The sequence below is a fragment of the Calypte anna genome, chromosome 7, assembly GCF_003957555.1.
Source record: "Calypte anna isolate BGI_N300 chromosome 7, bCalAnn1_v1.p, whole genome shotgun sequence".
In the NCBI taxonomy this organism is placed as follows: domain Eukaryota; kingdom Metazoa; phylum Chordata; class Aves; order Apodiformes; family Trochilidae; genus Calypte; species Calypte anna.
The window spans coordinates 16,129,439-16,147,751 of NC_044253.1; the positions used below are offsets into that span (position 1 = coordinate 16,129,439).

At 56.2% G+C, this 18,313-nt stretch overlaps 1 protein-coding gene across 1 annotated transcript; it reads left to right on the top strand.

Annotated features, from left to right (window-relative positions):
* Window positions 1-9,997: 9,997 nt before the first annotated feature.
* On the top strand, window positions 9,998-10,972 carry CDK5R2 (cyclin dependent kinase 5 regulatory subunit 2). The gene has a single exon (XM_008497040.2). The coding sequence runs from the start codon at window positions 9,998-10,000 to the stop codon at window positions 10,970-10,972; it is 975 nt and encodes a 324-aa protein (XP_008495262.2).
* The last annotated feature ends 7,341 nt before the right edge of the window (window positions 10,973-18,313 follow it).

The following is an 18,313-nucleotide window of genomic DNA, read 5'->3' on the forward strand; positions in this document are numbered from 1 at the left end:
CCAAGGATCAAGAGAAGGTCTGCAGCAGGCAGGAAAATCTGCCACTATGGCACCCTGTCCCCAAAAATAGGGGCTAGCTGTGCAAAACAGGGCAGCCATGTGGCACTCCTGCTTGCATGGAACAGGGCTGGGCAGGGGGAGAGAGAGAGGAGAGAACCTGAGCAGAAGGACTAACACAGCGTTAAAGCAGCCGAGGTAGCTGCGCTTGTCTCCTGTTTTTCCAGTTAGATGTGTGGCTTAATATAGCAGCACTTAAGTTGTAAAACATCGCTCATAAAACACAGAGGATGTGCTGTGTGGGAGCATTCACAAGCCAATCTCCAGCTGCTTTTTGATGTTAGCTTGGAAATTGCAGTGTCCTGGCAACCGCTTCTTGCTGGGCTTTGCGTGTAACAGGGCCAGACCTTCCTTGAGTGTGAGCCTATAGGGAAGTCCAGGCTCTGGATGAGCTTTGAGGATTTCTCTACAGTCCAGGTCCTCTGTCCAGAGTGAATTGGATGGCAGCTATTGGGGGATGCTGTGGGATGTGTGTGAAACCAACCCACATAGCTCATGTCTGGTACCATGGAGCTTTTGCCATAGGAGCCTTCCCTAAGGGAGGAATTTTAAGTACTGCAAACCCCAGGGCTCAAGGAATGGGCAGCAACCAGTGGCACCCATTAATGCTCCTAGTGCTGGTTGTGTGTACCAAAGTATGCAAAAGGTGTTTCTATGATGGAGCTGGTCACCCTGCACACTCATCTCCATTGATGGGACAAACAGCTGCCTCAGCTCTTCCCAGTAGTGACGGTCTTTCTCAAATGACTTCCCCAGAGAGGGGACAGGCTACTAAAGAAAGTTGTTCAGGCAAAATCAGGCCAGGCTCAGTCAGTCTGCATGCAGACAAGCATCCTTACCTTCAGGCTGAGCACCGGGGGCCTCATTCGTCACAGAGGGAAAAGCGAATCTCTGTGGGGTACACAAGAGAGGCTGCAAGAGGCAGCCAAGGATGGTTCACCTCCCTATTTCAGCCTAGGCCCCAGCTGGAGACTGAATGGCCTGGAAGGGGAGGGAGGGGAGGAAGAAAGAGGGTGAGGGGGATCAAGCTAAGATCTTCTTGCTTGAGAAACCACTGGGACACTTCCATCAAAGGGAAGGAAGCCCTAGGCACAGGGCCGTAGACTTTCATGACCCACTCACTGCAAACCCTGGTCCCCATGGGTCTGTTTATCCTGGCACAAAAGAGCCCATAAACTGCAGCCCTGAGCTGGTCAGCAGACCATGGCTTTCCTTCCCACAGCAGCCCCAGCAGTGGGGCTTGGACAGCCTGCCAGGGGAAGGGACAGGGGCCACCACCTGGGTATAGCTGCCAAGCTTGACCAATATATGGCCACCACCCAGCTGGGCTGAGAGGAAGGTGTTCCCATCCCTGCATCCCCAGAGCTGGCAGTGAGCCCTTCTGCTCCCCATCAGTTCTCCAGGGCCATGCTTGGTCCTCACATAGCATCCCTGGAGCAGCTGAGGGTCACCAGGGCACAGGGGTCTTGAGATCCCATCTCAGCTTGTCCCAGACCCAACAGGAGGTCCCAGCCCAAGAACAAGGGGGTGGTACTGGGAGCCTGTCACCATGGGTCTGCCCCATTAAGTGCATCTCCCAGCTGGGTTGACCCATGGTGCCCCATAGTTTCCCACATTCCCTCCCACCTGCCACCCATCATATTTTGCATTTCTTCCTCTATCTTATCTCGCCACTAGCTCACCCTTTTGCAGCTGGTCTCGTTTTCCCTCTGCCCTTTCCCTTGCTCCTTGGTCCCACCTGCTCCAGCTCCGGCACAGCTCCCCTGCCGAAGGACCTCGAGGCAGGTCCCTGATAGTAGCCAGACCAAACAAGAAACTTCTGTGCCACACTGAGTTCATCCAGATGAGTTGAGCAAAGACCTGGCCTGTGCAGAGCAAGAGCAATGCATAGAGGGACCGAGTGGTTCAATGCCTCCATGCCATGCCAGACACACGGCACAATCCTGCCTCAGTTACCACACTTGTCCAAAAATTCTTCCTCTGCCCCTGCTCGCAGCAGCATCCCTCTCTTGAGCAAGGGAGGGAGAAGGGCCTGTGCCAAGGGCTGAGCCAGGAAGGGAGAGTGCATGTCCTGCTGAGAGATGCTGTCAGTTCTGAGCCCTGTGTGCACAGTGGGCCTGGCAGCCAGCAAGTGCAGGGAATAAAATGCTCCCCCCTCCCAGCCCACTGCTGGGTTAATATTCCCTCTAACGACAGACGGCTCCTTTTATCCTCTCTTGCACTCCCGCCAGTGATTTAATCTTGGAACAAGCCATGATTATTTCCTGTGCAGCTGCCTCCCTCGCTTCCACCACAGATCATGCTTGACAGCAAACCACCAGGCAAGCAGTAGACCCACATCCAGAACCTCAGCCTGACCAGAACTGAAGGCTGAGGGACCTTCTCCATCTCCCTGCCTGCCCAGTCCTCTCGCCCCTGTCTACTACACACAGGGGGTGCCAAAAGGAGAGAAGGGACAGCTGGTGATGGGACCCCTGCATGGCACTAGCAAGCATCAGGGGAGAAAAACGGCCAGAGAAACGAGTGGATTGCTTGACCAGGAGGTTTTTCAGGTCCCAGTTTTACGAGGCAGGACTAGGAGAGGAGAAGAGAGGAGGCTGGTGAGTTTCAGACTGGCTCCCTGGAGTTAGCAAGGTATCAGTACAGAAGCACCTACCCTTGGATCTACACAAGCAAAGGCACAGAGCATCTGGATCTTGGGCAGCCAGTCTTCAGCAGCCCTGAGCCAAGGCTCACAGAGGCAGTGAGAAGGCAGGTGAAGGATTTACCCTCATGGTCCGTTGCAACTCACAGGGTTGCAGTGCTTGAGCAGACAAATCCCAAGCCCAGGACCACAGAGCACATAGCTTGGGATCACATTGATGGCCTCAGCAAAGCCTATGTCATGGCCTGCAAAACCTCCAGAGCGTCAAGAGTCCTTGAGGACTCATATACAGCTAGAACAGGCAAGATCTGCTTTACATAGAGAGCTTTGCAGGGCAAAGCTCCCTCCTCATCTGTACAGTGAATACAGTCAGCTCTAAACACTGAAAATATTCGAGGCCTGAACACCACTGAAGACATCTCTTGAGCCCCCTCTTGTATGCCTTATGGAGAGAAGACTTCCAGAATACCAGGTCACTTTCTACCTGCAAGGGGGTAACGTCCCTGTGCTGCTGGGCAGGTGAGTCTAGTGGGAGTCAGTGCTTATCGCCAGAGAATGTGTAAAGGGCGAGCGTACTTCACGAGTGCGCTGATTGGAAGCCTAGGAAAGTCCAGTGTCCCTCTCTGCCAGGGACGGCAAATAGCAGTAGAGCAGGGCTAACCCAGAACCCTCCCAGCAGCAGCAAAATGTGGGGTGCAGCTCCACCTGGTGGGCAGCGAGGGCTCCTCCCCCCCATCCCCAAGCATCACCAAGTCCCTTTGACCGTCACTCGGGGACAAGGTACCCAAGAGCCTATAGTTCTGCCTTCCCTATCGCCACCAGAGAACAGATCCAGGGGACAGCAGCCTCCCTCCTCCCAGCCCCCCCGAGATTTGGGCTGCTCCAGCATTTAGGAATGCTGTGGCAGCGTCAGCCTGTGCATGTAGGCGCTGCTGCAAGCACACGAACGCATCTCTGCACACACAGTCTGTGCAGCGAGTGCTGGGACAGAGCCAGCTGTGCCCCGCGACCCGGCCTTTGTATCCTGAGGCTCCCATGTGCCTGCACAAGGAGGCTAAAGGAAGGGAGCTGCCTCCCTGCCAGATGGAAGCAATCCCGAGGGGCTGGACTGTTCAGCTCCTGCCTGCTGGAGAAGTATGGGAACAAATCTGACCTGGAAACCACGATCTCCTGGGCCAGCACCCAGCGTCTTATATGATCCTGAACGAATCCTTGCTGTCTGCCAAAGAGGAGCACTTGCAGAGATGTTTTCCTTGCCCTGTCCTTCCCTGTGCTCTGGGATGCTCGTCGCTACAGCACTCTTTAGCACCCCTCCCATCCTAGCATGGGACCCCGGTCCCTTCCCCCACAGCCTTTTCGCTGCCAAGACGCTCCAAAGATGCATACTGTAGGTTGGGAGCTGCTGTGTCTTTACGGGTCGTCAGATGGCTGTTTACAGACGGGCATCAGGGAGGAACCACCACCAGGACAGCAACTCGACACTTTCCGTCAGACAAGTAGCAGTTTCCTCCAGCTACGTCAGTGCATCTGACAGAAAGTCTCCCCAGGGACGGGGTGGAGGAGCAAAGAATTGCGATGATGGGTTGAGCACAAAGCCGCTGGAGCAAGCCTGTGTCCAGCTCCGGACAACCTGGAGATGGGGTAGGGACCCAGAGCAGCGGAGGGCCCACCCCGGGATGTTCTGGACGTGGCTGCCGCGAGAGGGCAGCACAGCCCCGACCCGGTGCACCGCGGTAGCGCAGGGGCTCGCACAGCCACGCCTCATCTTCTCAGGGGCTCCAGCTCAAAGACCACCCGCCACCTGCGCGTGCTGGGCTGACTGGGGCTCTCCTAATGGCACCCTAATTGCCTGCGGAGTCGGAGGGGTAATAATTAGCCCCTTCATTAACCGGTATCAGCCCGCGTTGGGGGCCGTGTGGGTTTCCTCCTGCCACAAGACTGTAGGGATGTGCAGGCAGGCATTTAAGCAGGTCACTGCTTTGTTTCGGACTTCTCACTTACACCTGCCTGTCCCATTCAGAGCTGAGACCTTCTTCCCTTAAGAATCATAGAATAGTATGGATTGGAAGGGACCTTGAAGATCTAGTTACAACCCCCTGCCCATGGGGGGCACCTTCCACTAGACCAGGTTGCTCACGGTCCCATCCAACATGGCCTTGAATGCTTCCAGAGAGGGAACAGCCACAACTTCTGTGGGCAGCCTGTGCCAGTGTCTCACTACCCTCACAGGAAAGAATTTCTTCCTAATATCTAACCCAAATCTACCCTCTTTCAGATTAAAACTGCTACTATCACTACATACTCTGTTAAAAAATGCCTCTCTCGCTTTCCTGTAGCCCCTTTGGGTACCGGAAGGCTGCTATAGGGCCTCCTCAGAGCATTCTCATCTCCAGGATGAACAACCCAACTCTCTCAGCCTCAGTGTTCATAGGAGAGGTGCTTCCACCCTCTGATCACACACGTGGCCCTACTCTGGAATTGCTCCAGGAGATCCATGTCCTTCTTTTGTTGGGGGGCACAGAACTGGACACAGTACTCCAGGTGTGGTCTCACAATAGCCAAGGAGAAGAGTCACCTCCCTCACACTACTGGCCATGCTGCTTTAGATGCAGCTGGCTCACGTTGAGTTTTCATCAACTAACAACTAAAGGCTTTAATGGCAGCAGCCCTGGGAGGGATGTAAACTGTAAGCATCAGTCCCCACCCTTGTTCCACACTGGTGAGAAGTACTTGCCCAGCACCAGGACTCCTCTCTCTGCCCAGAGATCAGGACACAGAAATGTGTTTTCTTGTCGAGTCAGGCCTGGCTCCGCCTTACATGGTTTCCACCCAGAGGAGCTGTGTTTCTCCAGCTCTCCAAACCATTCACAGCACTGCCATTCAGCAAACTGCAAGACAAAAATAGCTTCTGTCTTGGGGCTGCAACAGAGCTGCTCGGTTTGGCTGTGCTTTGCTCCACGAACCCAGGGCTAACCTTGGAGAGGGGACTGCACAAACTCCTCCAGCCATCTTAGGTAGGCACTGACCCTCGCTTTGAGCCACCCCAAGGGGTGGGTGTCACAGGGTAAGCCCAGATCAGCTTCAGTGTCTGTGGAGCCCCTCTCCTTTGAGGCCTGAGAAGGGGAAAGATGGCAAGGGACCAGGGATGGAGATGAAGGAGATCCCTGGGCTGGGGCACTCAGACGCACAAGCAGTTTTCTCTTCTCTGGGCACTGCAGACAACCTGCCAGGTTCTTTGGTGCTTCCCAGCCCCAGGGCTCCCAGCTCAGGCAGAAGCTCTGCCAGAGGTTGTTTGCCTGCTGTATGGACTTGGGAGAGGGAACACCAGGGCTGTCAGACCTGCTCACTGGGAGATGTACCAAGACTGTGAGCTCTGTCTCCATGGGTAAAGCAGCACAGCACGGGAGCTGGCTGGACAGCCACTGCCAGGGAGACAGTCCTTTTCCCTGCCTGTCTTTGCCAATGCAGACAGACCACAGCACAGCAAGTGACCTATTAAAGAACAGCTCCAGCCAGGCAGCAAACGCGGGCTCATTCATCATTCCGAAGCAGGCAGGGGGATATGCCAGCTGCTTTCATCCAGGACCCCTTACAAAGCCCATGCCCCATAGCTCAGCAGCCTGAACGGGAACTGGAATCAGACAAGGGAGCCCAGGACCCTTCAAAATGTCTTTTCATTTCCTGGGGGTGCTGGGAGGGCTCATGCACTTCTGAGCCCCAGCATGGCAGTATCATGCAGAAACAGCTTGGAGAGGTTGTGAGGGTTGGCATGGGCTTCGGCAAGGCCTGACCTGCCCCTACATTTCCACCTGCACGGGGCAGGCAGAGCTGTACACAGCTCTATGTCATTGGAACCTCAAATCAGGTGGTGAAGAGTAGGAGATTGGCTGCCAAGCATCTGCAGGGAACTGTGTGGTTCCTGCAGGTCAATGTTAGCTCTTTTAGAGCCTTTGCACAGTACTGCCTGGTTTTACTCCTGTTTCTCTCTTCCAGTGCTGCTGCCCCCCTGCCTGTCTCCATCCCTGGAGCCCAGCCAGCTGTGCTAGTACCAGAGCACTCCAGTTCACCATCTGAAACATCCCTCATTCTGAGATATTCCTGGGTAGGGATAGCACTTGACACAGCCCAAGGTAGGAGCCTGGACAAGAAACCATCCCTTCGTTGGTGCTAGCACATAGCTGTGGTATGTGTTGTCCTGGCTACAGTGACCCTCAATAGCAAGGGATGCCAACAATGTCCCAGCAAAGCCACATTACCAGCAGCTGAAAGGCAATGATGTGAGGAGAGAGTGCAAAAGCCTGAGAGCAGCTTTGAAACTAACCAAGTTTGGAGCCCCACTCTGCTCTTCCTTTGCAACCAGCTGTCTGGGGGGGGGGGAACCCCTGTTCCCTGGGGAAAAGAAATGCTGCCCTCCATTCCTGCTTCATGAATTTCCCTGCCAATTGACCATTTACAACAGAGACCTAAGGGAAGAGCCAAGCAGAGATAGCCTCAATGATATAGCTTGTGCTGTATCACTGCCTGCCAGCCTCAGGGCTGGAGCACGAAGAGAAAAATGGAAGAGGGAGGGAAAAGATCCTCCTTTTTCACGTGTAAGAGCAGCTGCCTCCCATGTAAGCTGCAAAGCTGCTTCTTTACCTGCATAAGAAACATCCTGCTGCTTTTGTAGGGCTCAGGTCATTCCATAGTGCTTGCAGGAAGGCCTTGCCACTGGTAGCTGTGCTGGGTTGAGGAAGCACTGGGCTCACTCAGTCACTGGCCTCCTCCACCCCAGAGCTGCTTCTACAGTAGGATGCAGGCAAGAAGGGAATAACTGGTCCTGGAGCTCTTCTGCTACTCATAACCAAGCCCTCAAGATGCATCACAAAGCAGCTCTGGGATGAATTTTTAACCAGCCTTCAGCCAAATCTCCCCTCCAAGGAATGGCAGGAGGTGCACCCATGCTGAACTGCTCAGTGCCTGTAATTACAAGCCCTGCTCGGGAGGCAGGAAAACTCTCTGGCCCCACCCTCTGTGTAAAAGGCTGCACAGCCCAACTCATCACTGCTGAATGCAAATAGCCCTTTTTAATGAGTTCGGAGAAGCCAGTTTGGGAGAGCACACACAGAGTGGGGGCAGCTTCATGTGGTTCCAATGAAGCAATCTGAGAAAAAAATTTCTCCAGCTGGAGCAAGCAGCATGCAGGAAGGTTTCTGTTTCTTCACCTGCAAAATTTGGCTGTGGGTTTGTGAAGAGACCACATTTGTGCACCATAAAATCTTCAAACATGCAAAGAGAGCAAAGACCACAGGCTCCTTCCCATTCCTTCCCTAGGGCTCCTACATCTTCTCAGATGTGTTGAAGCCAGCTCTGTATAGCCAAAGGTGCTGACTTAAATTTCAGCAGAAGCCTTGTCCTGATTTTCTTCCTCTCTATTTGCCCCCCTTTACCAAATCCTCCTAGTTACCTCAGCATTGCCTCACACTGGCCTTGAGTAGGTTATACAGGCCCAGATCCACTTTGTTTCTGAAACCACCCAAAGCAAACCTCTGTGTCTGGTGTTCTGTGTGCACACGTGCATGTTCTTTGCAGATCCCACTGCATCCTCCTGCAAGGAAACAGCATTATGTAGCGGCCCACAGCAGAGGATATGTGTGGATGGGACCTTGCTCCTCTTCTCTACTATGGCAAAGAGGGCACAGTTTCCACCTTGCCCCTAGAAGTGTCAGCCCCAGGCCTAGGTAAAAGCCTGAAATCCATATCCAATTGCTTGCATTGCAAACACCTGCAGCATCAGCAGTGCAGGAGGAAGTAGGGTGGCTGTCTTAGCTCCTCCCAGTTGATAATTCATTACAGCCTGTTAGCCCAGATCCATCCGGCAGCAGCTATATCCTAGCGCAGACGTGTTCATTTCACACATAAAATGCTGTATTAAAATGCATCACTGAGACATTCTCCCTGAAACATTTCCCAGCTGCCTCTCTCAGCACTTTACATGCAGAAGTAGTCCTGACAATCAGGGCTTTTTTTTCCTAATGGATGCCTAGAACCTGCCATAGCAATCAGAGCTGCACGATCTGCCATCCAGCTCATGAGAAATACAGAAGGATCTTCCTGCAAGAGGCAGGGGAGCAGCAAGCAGAGGTTACAGATTTCATCCATGGTGTGCTCAGATAAGAGGGAGAAGCAACCTGTTGTGCACATGGCTGGTCTATGACATACTGTTTTGCAAGGATGCACAAATCCATCATCTTTTCCCTCCATTCCTGAGGGCTTTGGGATCCCTGGGCTACAGGTCTGGCTGGTCTTGCCTTGGGGACCTAGAGGAGGCCCCTTCCCCTTTTTTCAAGGTTCCTGATTTTGGCAACTGTCATCATGCTGGTAAATCTCCCCTCCAGGGATGAGCAGGAATAAGCAGAACAGGTAGGGGACCCAACTCTTGCACAGCTGAGGGTGCTCCCCCCTAGGGTGGGTACCTCCTGGCTCCCTGCAGAGCCATGCATGAGTTCTGACTGGTTCTCCTGAGCACTGGGGCTCTTCCACAAAGCCCCAGCCCTTCCTGGCAGCTTGTCGAGTCACAGTAGCTTTTCCACAGCTTTTTCCACCTTCTCCAGGTGTCCACTCCCCTAGCACATGATCCTCACAGTCTTCTTAACCTTCACCCCTCCTCCATCCTCTCCTCTGGCATTTCCCGGGGGTCTTCCTTCCCACTGTGTCGCCCTTGCACCAATGTTTTTTTGGTGGGTGGGGGAAAGAACTCTGATGGTCTGGGAAGGTTCATCCCTCGCCTTGTAGGTAAGAATACAGGGCAAGACCCCGGGCAGAGAGGTCAAGTTCAGAAGAATCTCGCTCCAAGACCCTTCCCGTGCCCCCTGTCCCATGGGTTCCTCCCCGTCTGACCTGACACCTCCCCATGTCACAGAGGGCTGAGGCCCTGGGACAGCATCGCCGGTTCCGGTTTCACTCCGCCCCCGCCCCGCGAGAACCGGGAAGCCCCCCCAACGGTGAAGGTCACACCGGGACGGCGGCCGCCCAGCAGAGCCGCACCGCCCCGGGCTCCCCTCCCCCGCCGCCCTCCGAGAAGGGGGCGGGCCGCACCGGGAGCCCGTGCGGCGGCGATTGGCTTGGCGGCGGGGAGGCGGGGAGCGGCGGGGCCGCGGCTGGCTGCAGCGGCGGGCGAGGAGCCCAGAGCGGGCGCGGCGGAGCATCCTCGGGCACCGCGGCTCTGGTGCGGACCGCCTCCCCCCGCAGTCCCTGGCCTCCTATGGGCGGTGTCGGCGCCCCGGCCCCCGCACGCCCGTCCCGCTCGGCGTTAGCATGGGCACGGTGCTCTCCCTCTCCCCCGCCGCCTCCTCGGGCAAGGGCGGCGGCGGCGGCGGGGGGCTGCTGGCCGACAAGGCTCTGGGAAGGGTGCCGGGAAAGGGGGAGAGCCGGCTGAAGCGACCCGGCGTGCTCATCTCGGCCCTTACCTGGAAGCGGCTGGTGGCCGCCTCTGCCAAGAAGAAGAAGAGCACCAAGAAGGTGACGCCGAATCCCGGTGGTGGGGTGCCGGGGGGGGGTCCAGAGCAGCCTGACCCGCTGGTGGTGCAGCGCAACCGCGAGAACTTGCGCAAGTCGGTGGTGGCGCCAGCCGACGGCGCCAAGCAGAGCCCGCTGGCCGTGCCGGTGCCCACCGTGCCCTCGGCGCCGCAGGAGCTGCACCCGGGCTCCGGTGGAGGCAAACCACCGCCACCGCCGCCGCCGCCACCTCCGGCCGGCAGCCGCGCCCCGGGCTCCCCACGCCGCGTGGTGGTGCAGGCGTCCACCGGCGAGCTGCTGCGCTGCTTGGGGGACTTCGTGTGCCGCCGCTGCTACCGGCTGAAGGAGCTGAGCCCCGGCGAGCTCATTTCCTGGTTCCGCAGCGTGGACCGCTCGCTGCTGCTCCAGGGCTGGCAGGACCAGGGCTTCATCACCCCGGCCAACCTAGTGTTCGTCTACCTGCTGTGCCGGGAAGCGCTCCAGGGTGAAGATATCGGGACGCAGGCCGAGCTACAGGCCTCCTTCCTCACCTGCCTCTATCTCTCCTACTCCTACATGGGTAACGAGATCTCCTACCCACTCAAGCCCTTCCTGGTGGAGGGCGACAAGGGTCGCTTCTGGGAGCGCTGCTTGGGCATCATTCAGCGCCTCAGCGCTAAGATGCTGCGAATCAACGCAGACCCGCACTACTTCACGCAACTCTTCCAGGACCTCAAGAGCGAGGGCGAGGGTGCAGAGGGCTCCAAGCACTGGACTATCAGCCTGGACCGTTAGGGAGGTACCCCGGAGCCAGAGGTGGAAGGGGCCGCGCACCGAGATGCAGGGGAGGTGGAGGACTGCAGGATCCTCCCCCTCCCCCTCAGCCCCCCGATTCCTTCTCGCCTTCCCCCCTCTCCAGCTGTCAGCTCCACGGGGACGCTGCCTGGACCTTCCTTGCTCCGGATCCAGCTGCTCCCCCCACCCTTCCCAGCTTGGGGTCGTGCTTCGGGACACTGAGAAGGCAGAGAAGATTGGAGGGGAGGGGGGGGGAGAGGTGTCCTCCTCCCTGCTCGATGGGGAGGGGGCGAGTTTGCCTGGATGCGATTTCTTTAGAATAAAAAAGGAGGGGGAGGAAAAAAAAAGACTTGGGGGTCCGGGGCAGGAGGGCCCTGGGAGGGTTTCCCGGATGCATGGGGTCGAGACCCCGCCGCGGGCAGGGCCGGGCCGGCATGGGCCGGGCGCCGCTGCCCGCCCCGGAGCTGTCCGTGGTGCTGGAGCAGCCGTGCCTGAGCAGACAAAGGCGGCGGCCGATAGGGAGGGGGGCGGGCGGGCAAGGCCGGGGGGACCGCGGGATCTCGTGTCGTGGGCGCTGCCTTACCCCCAAGCCCCTCCCTTGGACATGAGCCCCCTTTGTTCGAGACGCTGTGGGGGCGCCAACCCCCCCCTTTCCCGCTGGTGTTCCTCCTCCTGCCCGGTGCGCCCCCTGAAACGAAGTCACAGTGGGGTGAGTGACCCCTGCTTCGGCTTGCTGAAGGGAAAGGGACCTGTGCCAGACGAGGCCTGGGGGTTCGGGGGGAGGGAGTCTGCTATAGGGGGAGGATACCTCTTTGATTGCTTTGCTTCACTGGAGAATAAAGAGGTGGCCTGGACAGGCCTGGTGGTGGCTCCCTGGACTTGCTGGGCTGTGGGGTACAAGGGGAATAGGGGAGGTGCCCCAAGCTCCCAGTCATGCCCCCTCTCCTCCCCAATAGGGTTGGGGAGGAGGTGCTGGCTCTCAGAGGGAAATCTACTCCCCAGTAAAAATTGGGTTAGAATTTCACCCCTTTTTGTTGTTCTCAAGGCCAGTCCTGGCCCACCTGCATGCTCCTTGGCTCCCTGTGAGCTCTCCTGGCCTCCTCCATTACAAACAGAAATGCCTGATGCCTGTCAGCTGCACTGAATTTAACCAGGACCCTGCAGCTGACACCATCTCCATTTTTAAATACTATTTTAAAATTCTTTTTTGATTTTTTTTTCTCACAAAACTACCCCCCTCTTTCCCTTTCTCCCTGTCTCTGCTGTGCTGGTCTCCCTTCCCTGGCAGCAGCAGGCTGTGGGAACTGTGTTGCTAGCCCAGTTACCAGCTCTGTGCTTCTGCAGACCACCAGGGAGTGGGGCGGGGAAGAGGAAAGCTTTGCCTTTTCCATAGCTGGTTGCTATGCTTTCAGGCTACTGAATTTGTCAGGGCTTTTTTAGCAGGATCTACAGCACACACTCTCCTCTTGGGGTCCGCATCCAGCATTTTCCCAGCTTCTCTGAGTCAGGGGCTCTGGCTCTCCTCATCTGGGAAGAGCTGTGCTGGCTCTGCAGGTCACGGAGGGTAAGCTGGATTCTCTCTACCTTTGTGTGCATCAGCAGAGCTGATAATTAGGCCCAATCTGGCTCATTCAGCCAAAGCTGTGCCACCAGGAAGACAGCACAGATGTCCCTGTGACGGGGGCTGACCTGGCAGGGTGCTGTGCAAGGCTTTTCTGTGTCTGCATAAACTCCCTGAGACCTGTGCTGCTCCCCTCCTCCCCATCCCTAATGGGTGCTCTTTTCCCTGTCTTTAGAATGACATTAATGTAACCTTGTGGTGAGCTGTCTGGGCCAAAATGTACTCATGACCTACCCCAAATTTGGCCATATCCATGTCTGGTGCTGGGGATGTTAATAGCATACTCTGGCTTAAATTGAGGTTGAATTGGACCCGTAGAGCTCTTCCAGGGATTCTGGGTGAGCATATTGCAGAGAGGGAAACTGAGGCAGAGGGAGATAAAGCAGCATGCCACAATCCAGCAAGAAAGTTCTACAGCATCACAGGATAACACCCAAGGTGTCGGTGCCACCTGTCTCCTCCCTGAGCCAGCCCGGTGATCCCCTATGTCTGGCCGTGGGGCTTTACAGAGTCTACAGAACTGAACAGCCTGCCAGCTCTGGTGGAGGATTCCCACCCTACAGATTCCCTCAGAGATTCTCTCAGACTCCTTCCAGGCTCAAGCCCCAGCTTTTTTAAATGCTTCCAGCTGCAAGCCAGGCCATGTCCTTCCCCTCCTCCCTTGTGTTTCATTGATTAAGAGTGCTAGGCCTCATTGGGGGATTTAGGAAGAGCTAATTGCAGACTGGTAATTGAAGACAGCTTGGAGTATCTGGAAATGTCAAGGAATGAGAGAAGAGCTTAGATGCTCCCATGCATTTAAATATGCATTGTGTGCTTAGACAGAGCCTTACTGATGGGGGAAGTGTCTGGCTTTCCCTCCCCCAGAGGACCTTGTGCATATGACAGGTTAGAAAGACAGGGCAATCGTTACCTTGCCTGGGAGCCTCCTGCTCTGCCCAAGGCAAAGGGAAGGTAGGAAGAGCACAAGCATGGGGGGGATACTGAAGATGGAAATCCTCAGAAAGGCTTGGGAGTTTGGCAGCTTCCCTGTTCAAAAGCTGTGTGTGCTTTAACCTGCCTGGGTTCTGTACGATACCATGGGGGTCTGGGTTCAGGCTCTGTGGGGCAACAATAGAGGAATAGATAGGGTTTGTGGTCCCTGCAGCCACTTGATGCTCCTTGAGACCCTTCCAGGAAGAGCTGGGAAGCCCCCCTTGCTGCCAGTCACAGGGCTCAGCAGTGACTGGGGTTACAATGATGGGGGAATTCACATCAGGTTTGGGGCTTGGAGGTAGAGCAGCAGAGCCAAGCCAGGGGTGCATCACCACAGGATCTTGGTGAAGGGTCACAGCCCTTTCCAAGTTTGAAATTCCTTCAGCAGCAGCATATCTTCTCTCTATGTCCCACAGTGTATGCCTCATCTGCTCTGCCCCACACTGCATCAGGGAAGTTGGGTGCAGCCTGCAGTGGGTTCAGTCCCTTCTGCCCCAGGGTTTGTTTTTTTTTCCAGACCATAGCATCTTTCTGTTGTTCCCCAAAGATGTTTGGGGCTGCTGGAGGCTCTCCAAGTGGCAGTGAGTCTCCAGGATGTGTAGTCACCCATGAAAGGCAGGAGGTTCAGCCTGGAGCTTGTGGAGCAAAAGCTCTGTGGGACTACCCTTGCTCTGCTTATCTGTCTGCAGAGCAAATTACATGCACTGGGCACACTTGTCATGGCACTAGTGGACATGGAAGGGTGATGGGTGGCTGAAGCAGCCAGACTCGTGAGCTGTGCCTGCTCCTGCTGAACAAACAGCAGGCAAGTTGTGTTCCTGATATTAAGAGTTGGCAGCATAACCCAAAGTGACTCGGAACTGCTCAGTGGGGAGGATACTGCTCTGGATGATGCAGACCTGGTACCTTTGTGGTTGGAAAAGGACCTGCTTTCTGTGCAAACCCCCTTCTTCTCCATGAAGAGAATGGATAACACATTCCTCAAGCCAGATGGAAGTCGGAAGTCTTTTCTGCCTCTATGCAACTTGGATGCTGGCTTCATCACAGATTAAGGCTTTTGCTGCTCTGCTGACTTGGTGCAGGTTTCTGGTCCCTTCCCTGCTCCATGCCACTTTTGTCACAGCTGCTGGTGGGATGTCTAGGAGGGAAGATGTGGACAAAGTGACACAGGGAGATGGCAGAAAATAGCAGAGAGAGCATGAGGGGTCCTAGACTAAATTGGATTATGGGATATTTGCAGACAGGGAAGGGTAGGACAGCCACCACAGGATCTCAGCTGATGGGAGATGCATCCAGGAGGGAGTGGGAACATGCACAAGACTTTGAGCTCTGCCTGTACCCAGGGTAGCCCAGTGGCAGGCATGAGACCAAGGAAAGTGGAAGAGCAGCCAGTTTGGTCCTCACTGTACCTAAAACATGACCTGTGGCATTGCCCATCTGGTGGGAAGGGACTGAGGAGCATAGACAGCCAACAACTCCATGCCATGAGTTTGGGGCAGGTGGCGAAGAGGAAATAGATGCCTTAGAGTCCTGCTGTGGTGCTCAATCCTTCTGTCATGGAGCCTGGCAGAACAGGGGGCAAGGCTGCCCAAGCTGCGGAGTGATATCCAGCCCAACTGAGAGCTGAGCATGAAGGTTACCCTCTGCTTTGTCCCCTGCCTGTCTCACAGTCCTGTGCCACCCCTGAGGACCAAACTCCTTGAGTCACAGCCAGGCAGAACCAAGCTGTGGCCCAGGACAGTCATGGGGAGCCTGCCCCAGGGAGTGGGTGCTCCCTGGACTGGACTGGGTTCCGCTCCCTCATCAGAAGTCCTGCATTAGAGTGTAATCTGGCATTAGCGCATTAATCCAGTCTTCCCTGCTGCCTGGCCCCTGCCCTCAGCAGAGTCCAGCCCAAGGTCTCAGTGTACAGCTGGGCAGGAGCAGCACCAGGTCACCATCTCACTGGCAGCCCTTTTCTGGGCACCAGAGAGCAGGCAGCAGCAGGGCAGGCAAGGTTTGGAACTCCATCCAGAGCATCCCGGTGTCTGGAGAGGGTAGTGACCAGGGAAGAAACCCCCTTGTTGCATCTAGGACAGCAGCCGCCCCAAAAACACTGGCAAAGGGGAAAGCATCATTTGGAAACCCCTTGGAAGGGCCTCATGAGGGGTTTTGGATCCCAGCTCCCTGAACCTGCAGGCTCCAGCTGAGCCACACTCAGTCACGAAGCGCTTTGCAGGGAGCCAGGCCAGGGGAAGGTGGCGTCTGGAGAGAGGATGTGAGTCAGCAGCTTGGGGGTGGGGGACCCGCGCGGTGGAGATGAGGCGAGGAGGAAATAAGTGGAAATTGGGAGAGCTGGAGGGGGAGCAGGAGTGGGCAGTGAGGCAGCCTACTTTCCCTGGGGCAGAAGTGACCTCGCTGTGCTGCAAAGGCTCTTCCCAGCATGAGAAATTATACAAGTGGTGATGTGGCCCTGCTAAAATAGGCAAGGGGCTACTCCCTCCTCCTTCTTATTATTTACTGTGGGGCTGGGAGGCTTTGTGTGAGTTGGAGAGGTCCCTCCACCACCCTGGCAAGAGGTTGAGGCCAGGGCTCAATCCTGTCCTCTTGCCAGTTAAGCAAAGCCAGATGTGAAGATTTTATTTTATTTTTTTTAAGTAGGAAAAAACCTTCTACCTTTAATCACAAGGCAGCAGAAGAAGCTGCCAGGCCATGTGCTCTGCTCCATCCCTCTTCCCAGTGCAGGCTGAGGCACTTTGGGACCACGTTTTCCCCTCAAACACTGGGCAGAGAACCTGAGGACTCACAGTTAGGTTTGGAGCACACAGTTGCACCGGGCCCATGCACCCTGCTGCCAGTCAGCTGGTACAGGCTCCACATCTCACTGGCAGGGATAGTGCTTCCCCATCAGCCCTCCGGGCCGGGCACCTGCGGTCAGGGCCAGGGACGATGCTCAGCCAGGAGCTGTGCAAGATCAGCCCCGCTCACCCATTGGCAGAATTTTGCTGCAGTCTTCCCCGAGCCGGCGGTTTTGGTGACTGAGTAGAGCAGCGCTGCTGGCAGGCTGCATCAGACACGTCTCTGAGGAGGGGGGAGGCAGGGTTGGGGAGGGGGATACTCTGACCTCCCCCCCCACCCCCGCTAAGGACAACATGGGAGGGCAGTAGGACCTGGGGATGGGAGCATCCTGCATTGCCGTGGTGACACCGGCTGCATCCTCAGGTAGGCAAGAGTATCGCAGGTGCAGTCTTGCATCGGTGTCCCCCACCTTCCCCCCGGCTGCTGTCCCAGCTGGGGCAGGAGGACTGTGCCAGGTGAGCTCAGAGCAGAGCGGAGCAAGCTGCAGCCTGTTGCATTGCGGGGATGAAGGGTGGTGCTCCTCCCTCACCCAGAAGGAAACTCCCCCCTTTCCCCAGCATGCTCGGCCTCCAATCCAGCAGGGACCCAGGTCCGGGGCCAGAAATAAGCAGGGAACTAGGCTCACCTGGGCTTCCCTGGGGCTTCTCCCAGTGCCGGCACTGGTTGAAGGACAGGAGGGATAGGAGAGGGATGGTGGAGGAGCTGCCAGTGACCCACATCCCTTAATTCATGTCTGGTCCTGTGTCATGTAATTACCTAAGCCCCAAGATTGGGTCTCCCAGCAGGGCCACAGCCCCCCGGCTCTGAGGAAGCCACCTGTGGCCAGTCCCCTCCTTTTCCCTTTGCACAGCCAAGCTGAAGGGTGTGTGTGTGTGTGTCATCCAGTGCTGGTTGCATGGGCATAACTATTTCCTCACCCCCGTCCCCTTCACCTCCTGCCATCCTTGGGGACCAGGCTGTATAAAGCTCAGGGACTCTGGAGGAAGGGAAAACCACCCAGGAGCACACCATCTCCCAGTCTCTGCAGCTCCTTTTCCATACATGGGTTTCCCACTACCAGCATCAGCCCCCCTCTCCCCACAGTCTGAAACCTCCCCAGGAGATACACTGACATCAGATCCCTCTCCCTTAAGCTGATTAGGGCAGTGAAGAACGTCTGAGCAGATGCTGCCAAGGCCATGAGAGAGACTGGACCATGGAGGGATGTCGAGAGGGCAGCACAGGACCCCCATGTCTGGGGGCTTCTCTGATCTGGGGGATGCTGGGTGAGGAGCTGGAGGCTCCCCCTGCCGTGGGCTTGGTAATTGCATGGCATTCCCTACACAGCCGGTGGGATCCCTGTCATAAGCACGGTCCCCAGCCCTGAAACCTTGGACCACCTATGGGGATGGGATGGGGAGCACAGACCCAAGGGGGAGTGGACAGGCAGAGGACAGCCACTGAGCCCACACCAGCCATTGTGAGCACCACTGGATCTGTTTGCCTGTTCCTGGAGCTGAGCAAGCAGTGCTTCTGAGATGACTACAGCATCAGTCACCCATGTGCACCCACTGCTCAGGACCTCCTCACTCCTCTCCCAGCACAGCACAGCAGGAATGGTCATGCTGGATGCAGTGAATTGCCCAAAACTCTGACTGTACAAGGCTCTGACTGTCACAAGGGATCTGGCTTCTAGGATTCCAAATTCCCCTGGATGATGGCAGAAGTTCCACCAGACAAACTGCATCTTCTCTTTCCCTCCAGCTACTACATCCTCTTGCAGCCTGAGAAGGTAGTATGTTGCTCCCTGGAGGGATGTCTTAAGGAGCACAGAGCTTTCCAGCTATGCCTTATCTCTTGGGGGGGCTGTAAAAGCCAGAGGTGATGATCAGAGGAAATAGGGTGTGTGGGACAAGGCAAGGTGGCTG

Coding starts and splice junctions, on each gene's coding strand:
- CDK5R2 (XM_008497040.2), top strand. CDS start 9,998: ATGGGCACGGTGCTCTCCCTCTCCCCCGCCGCCTCCTCGGGCAAGGGC.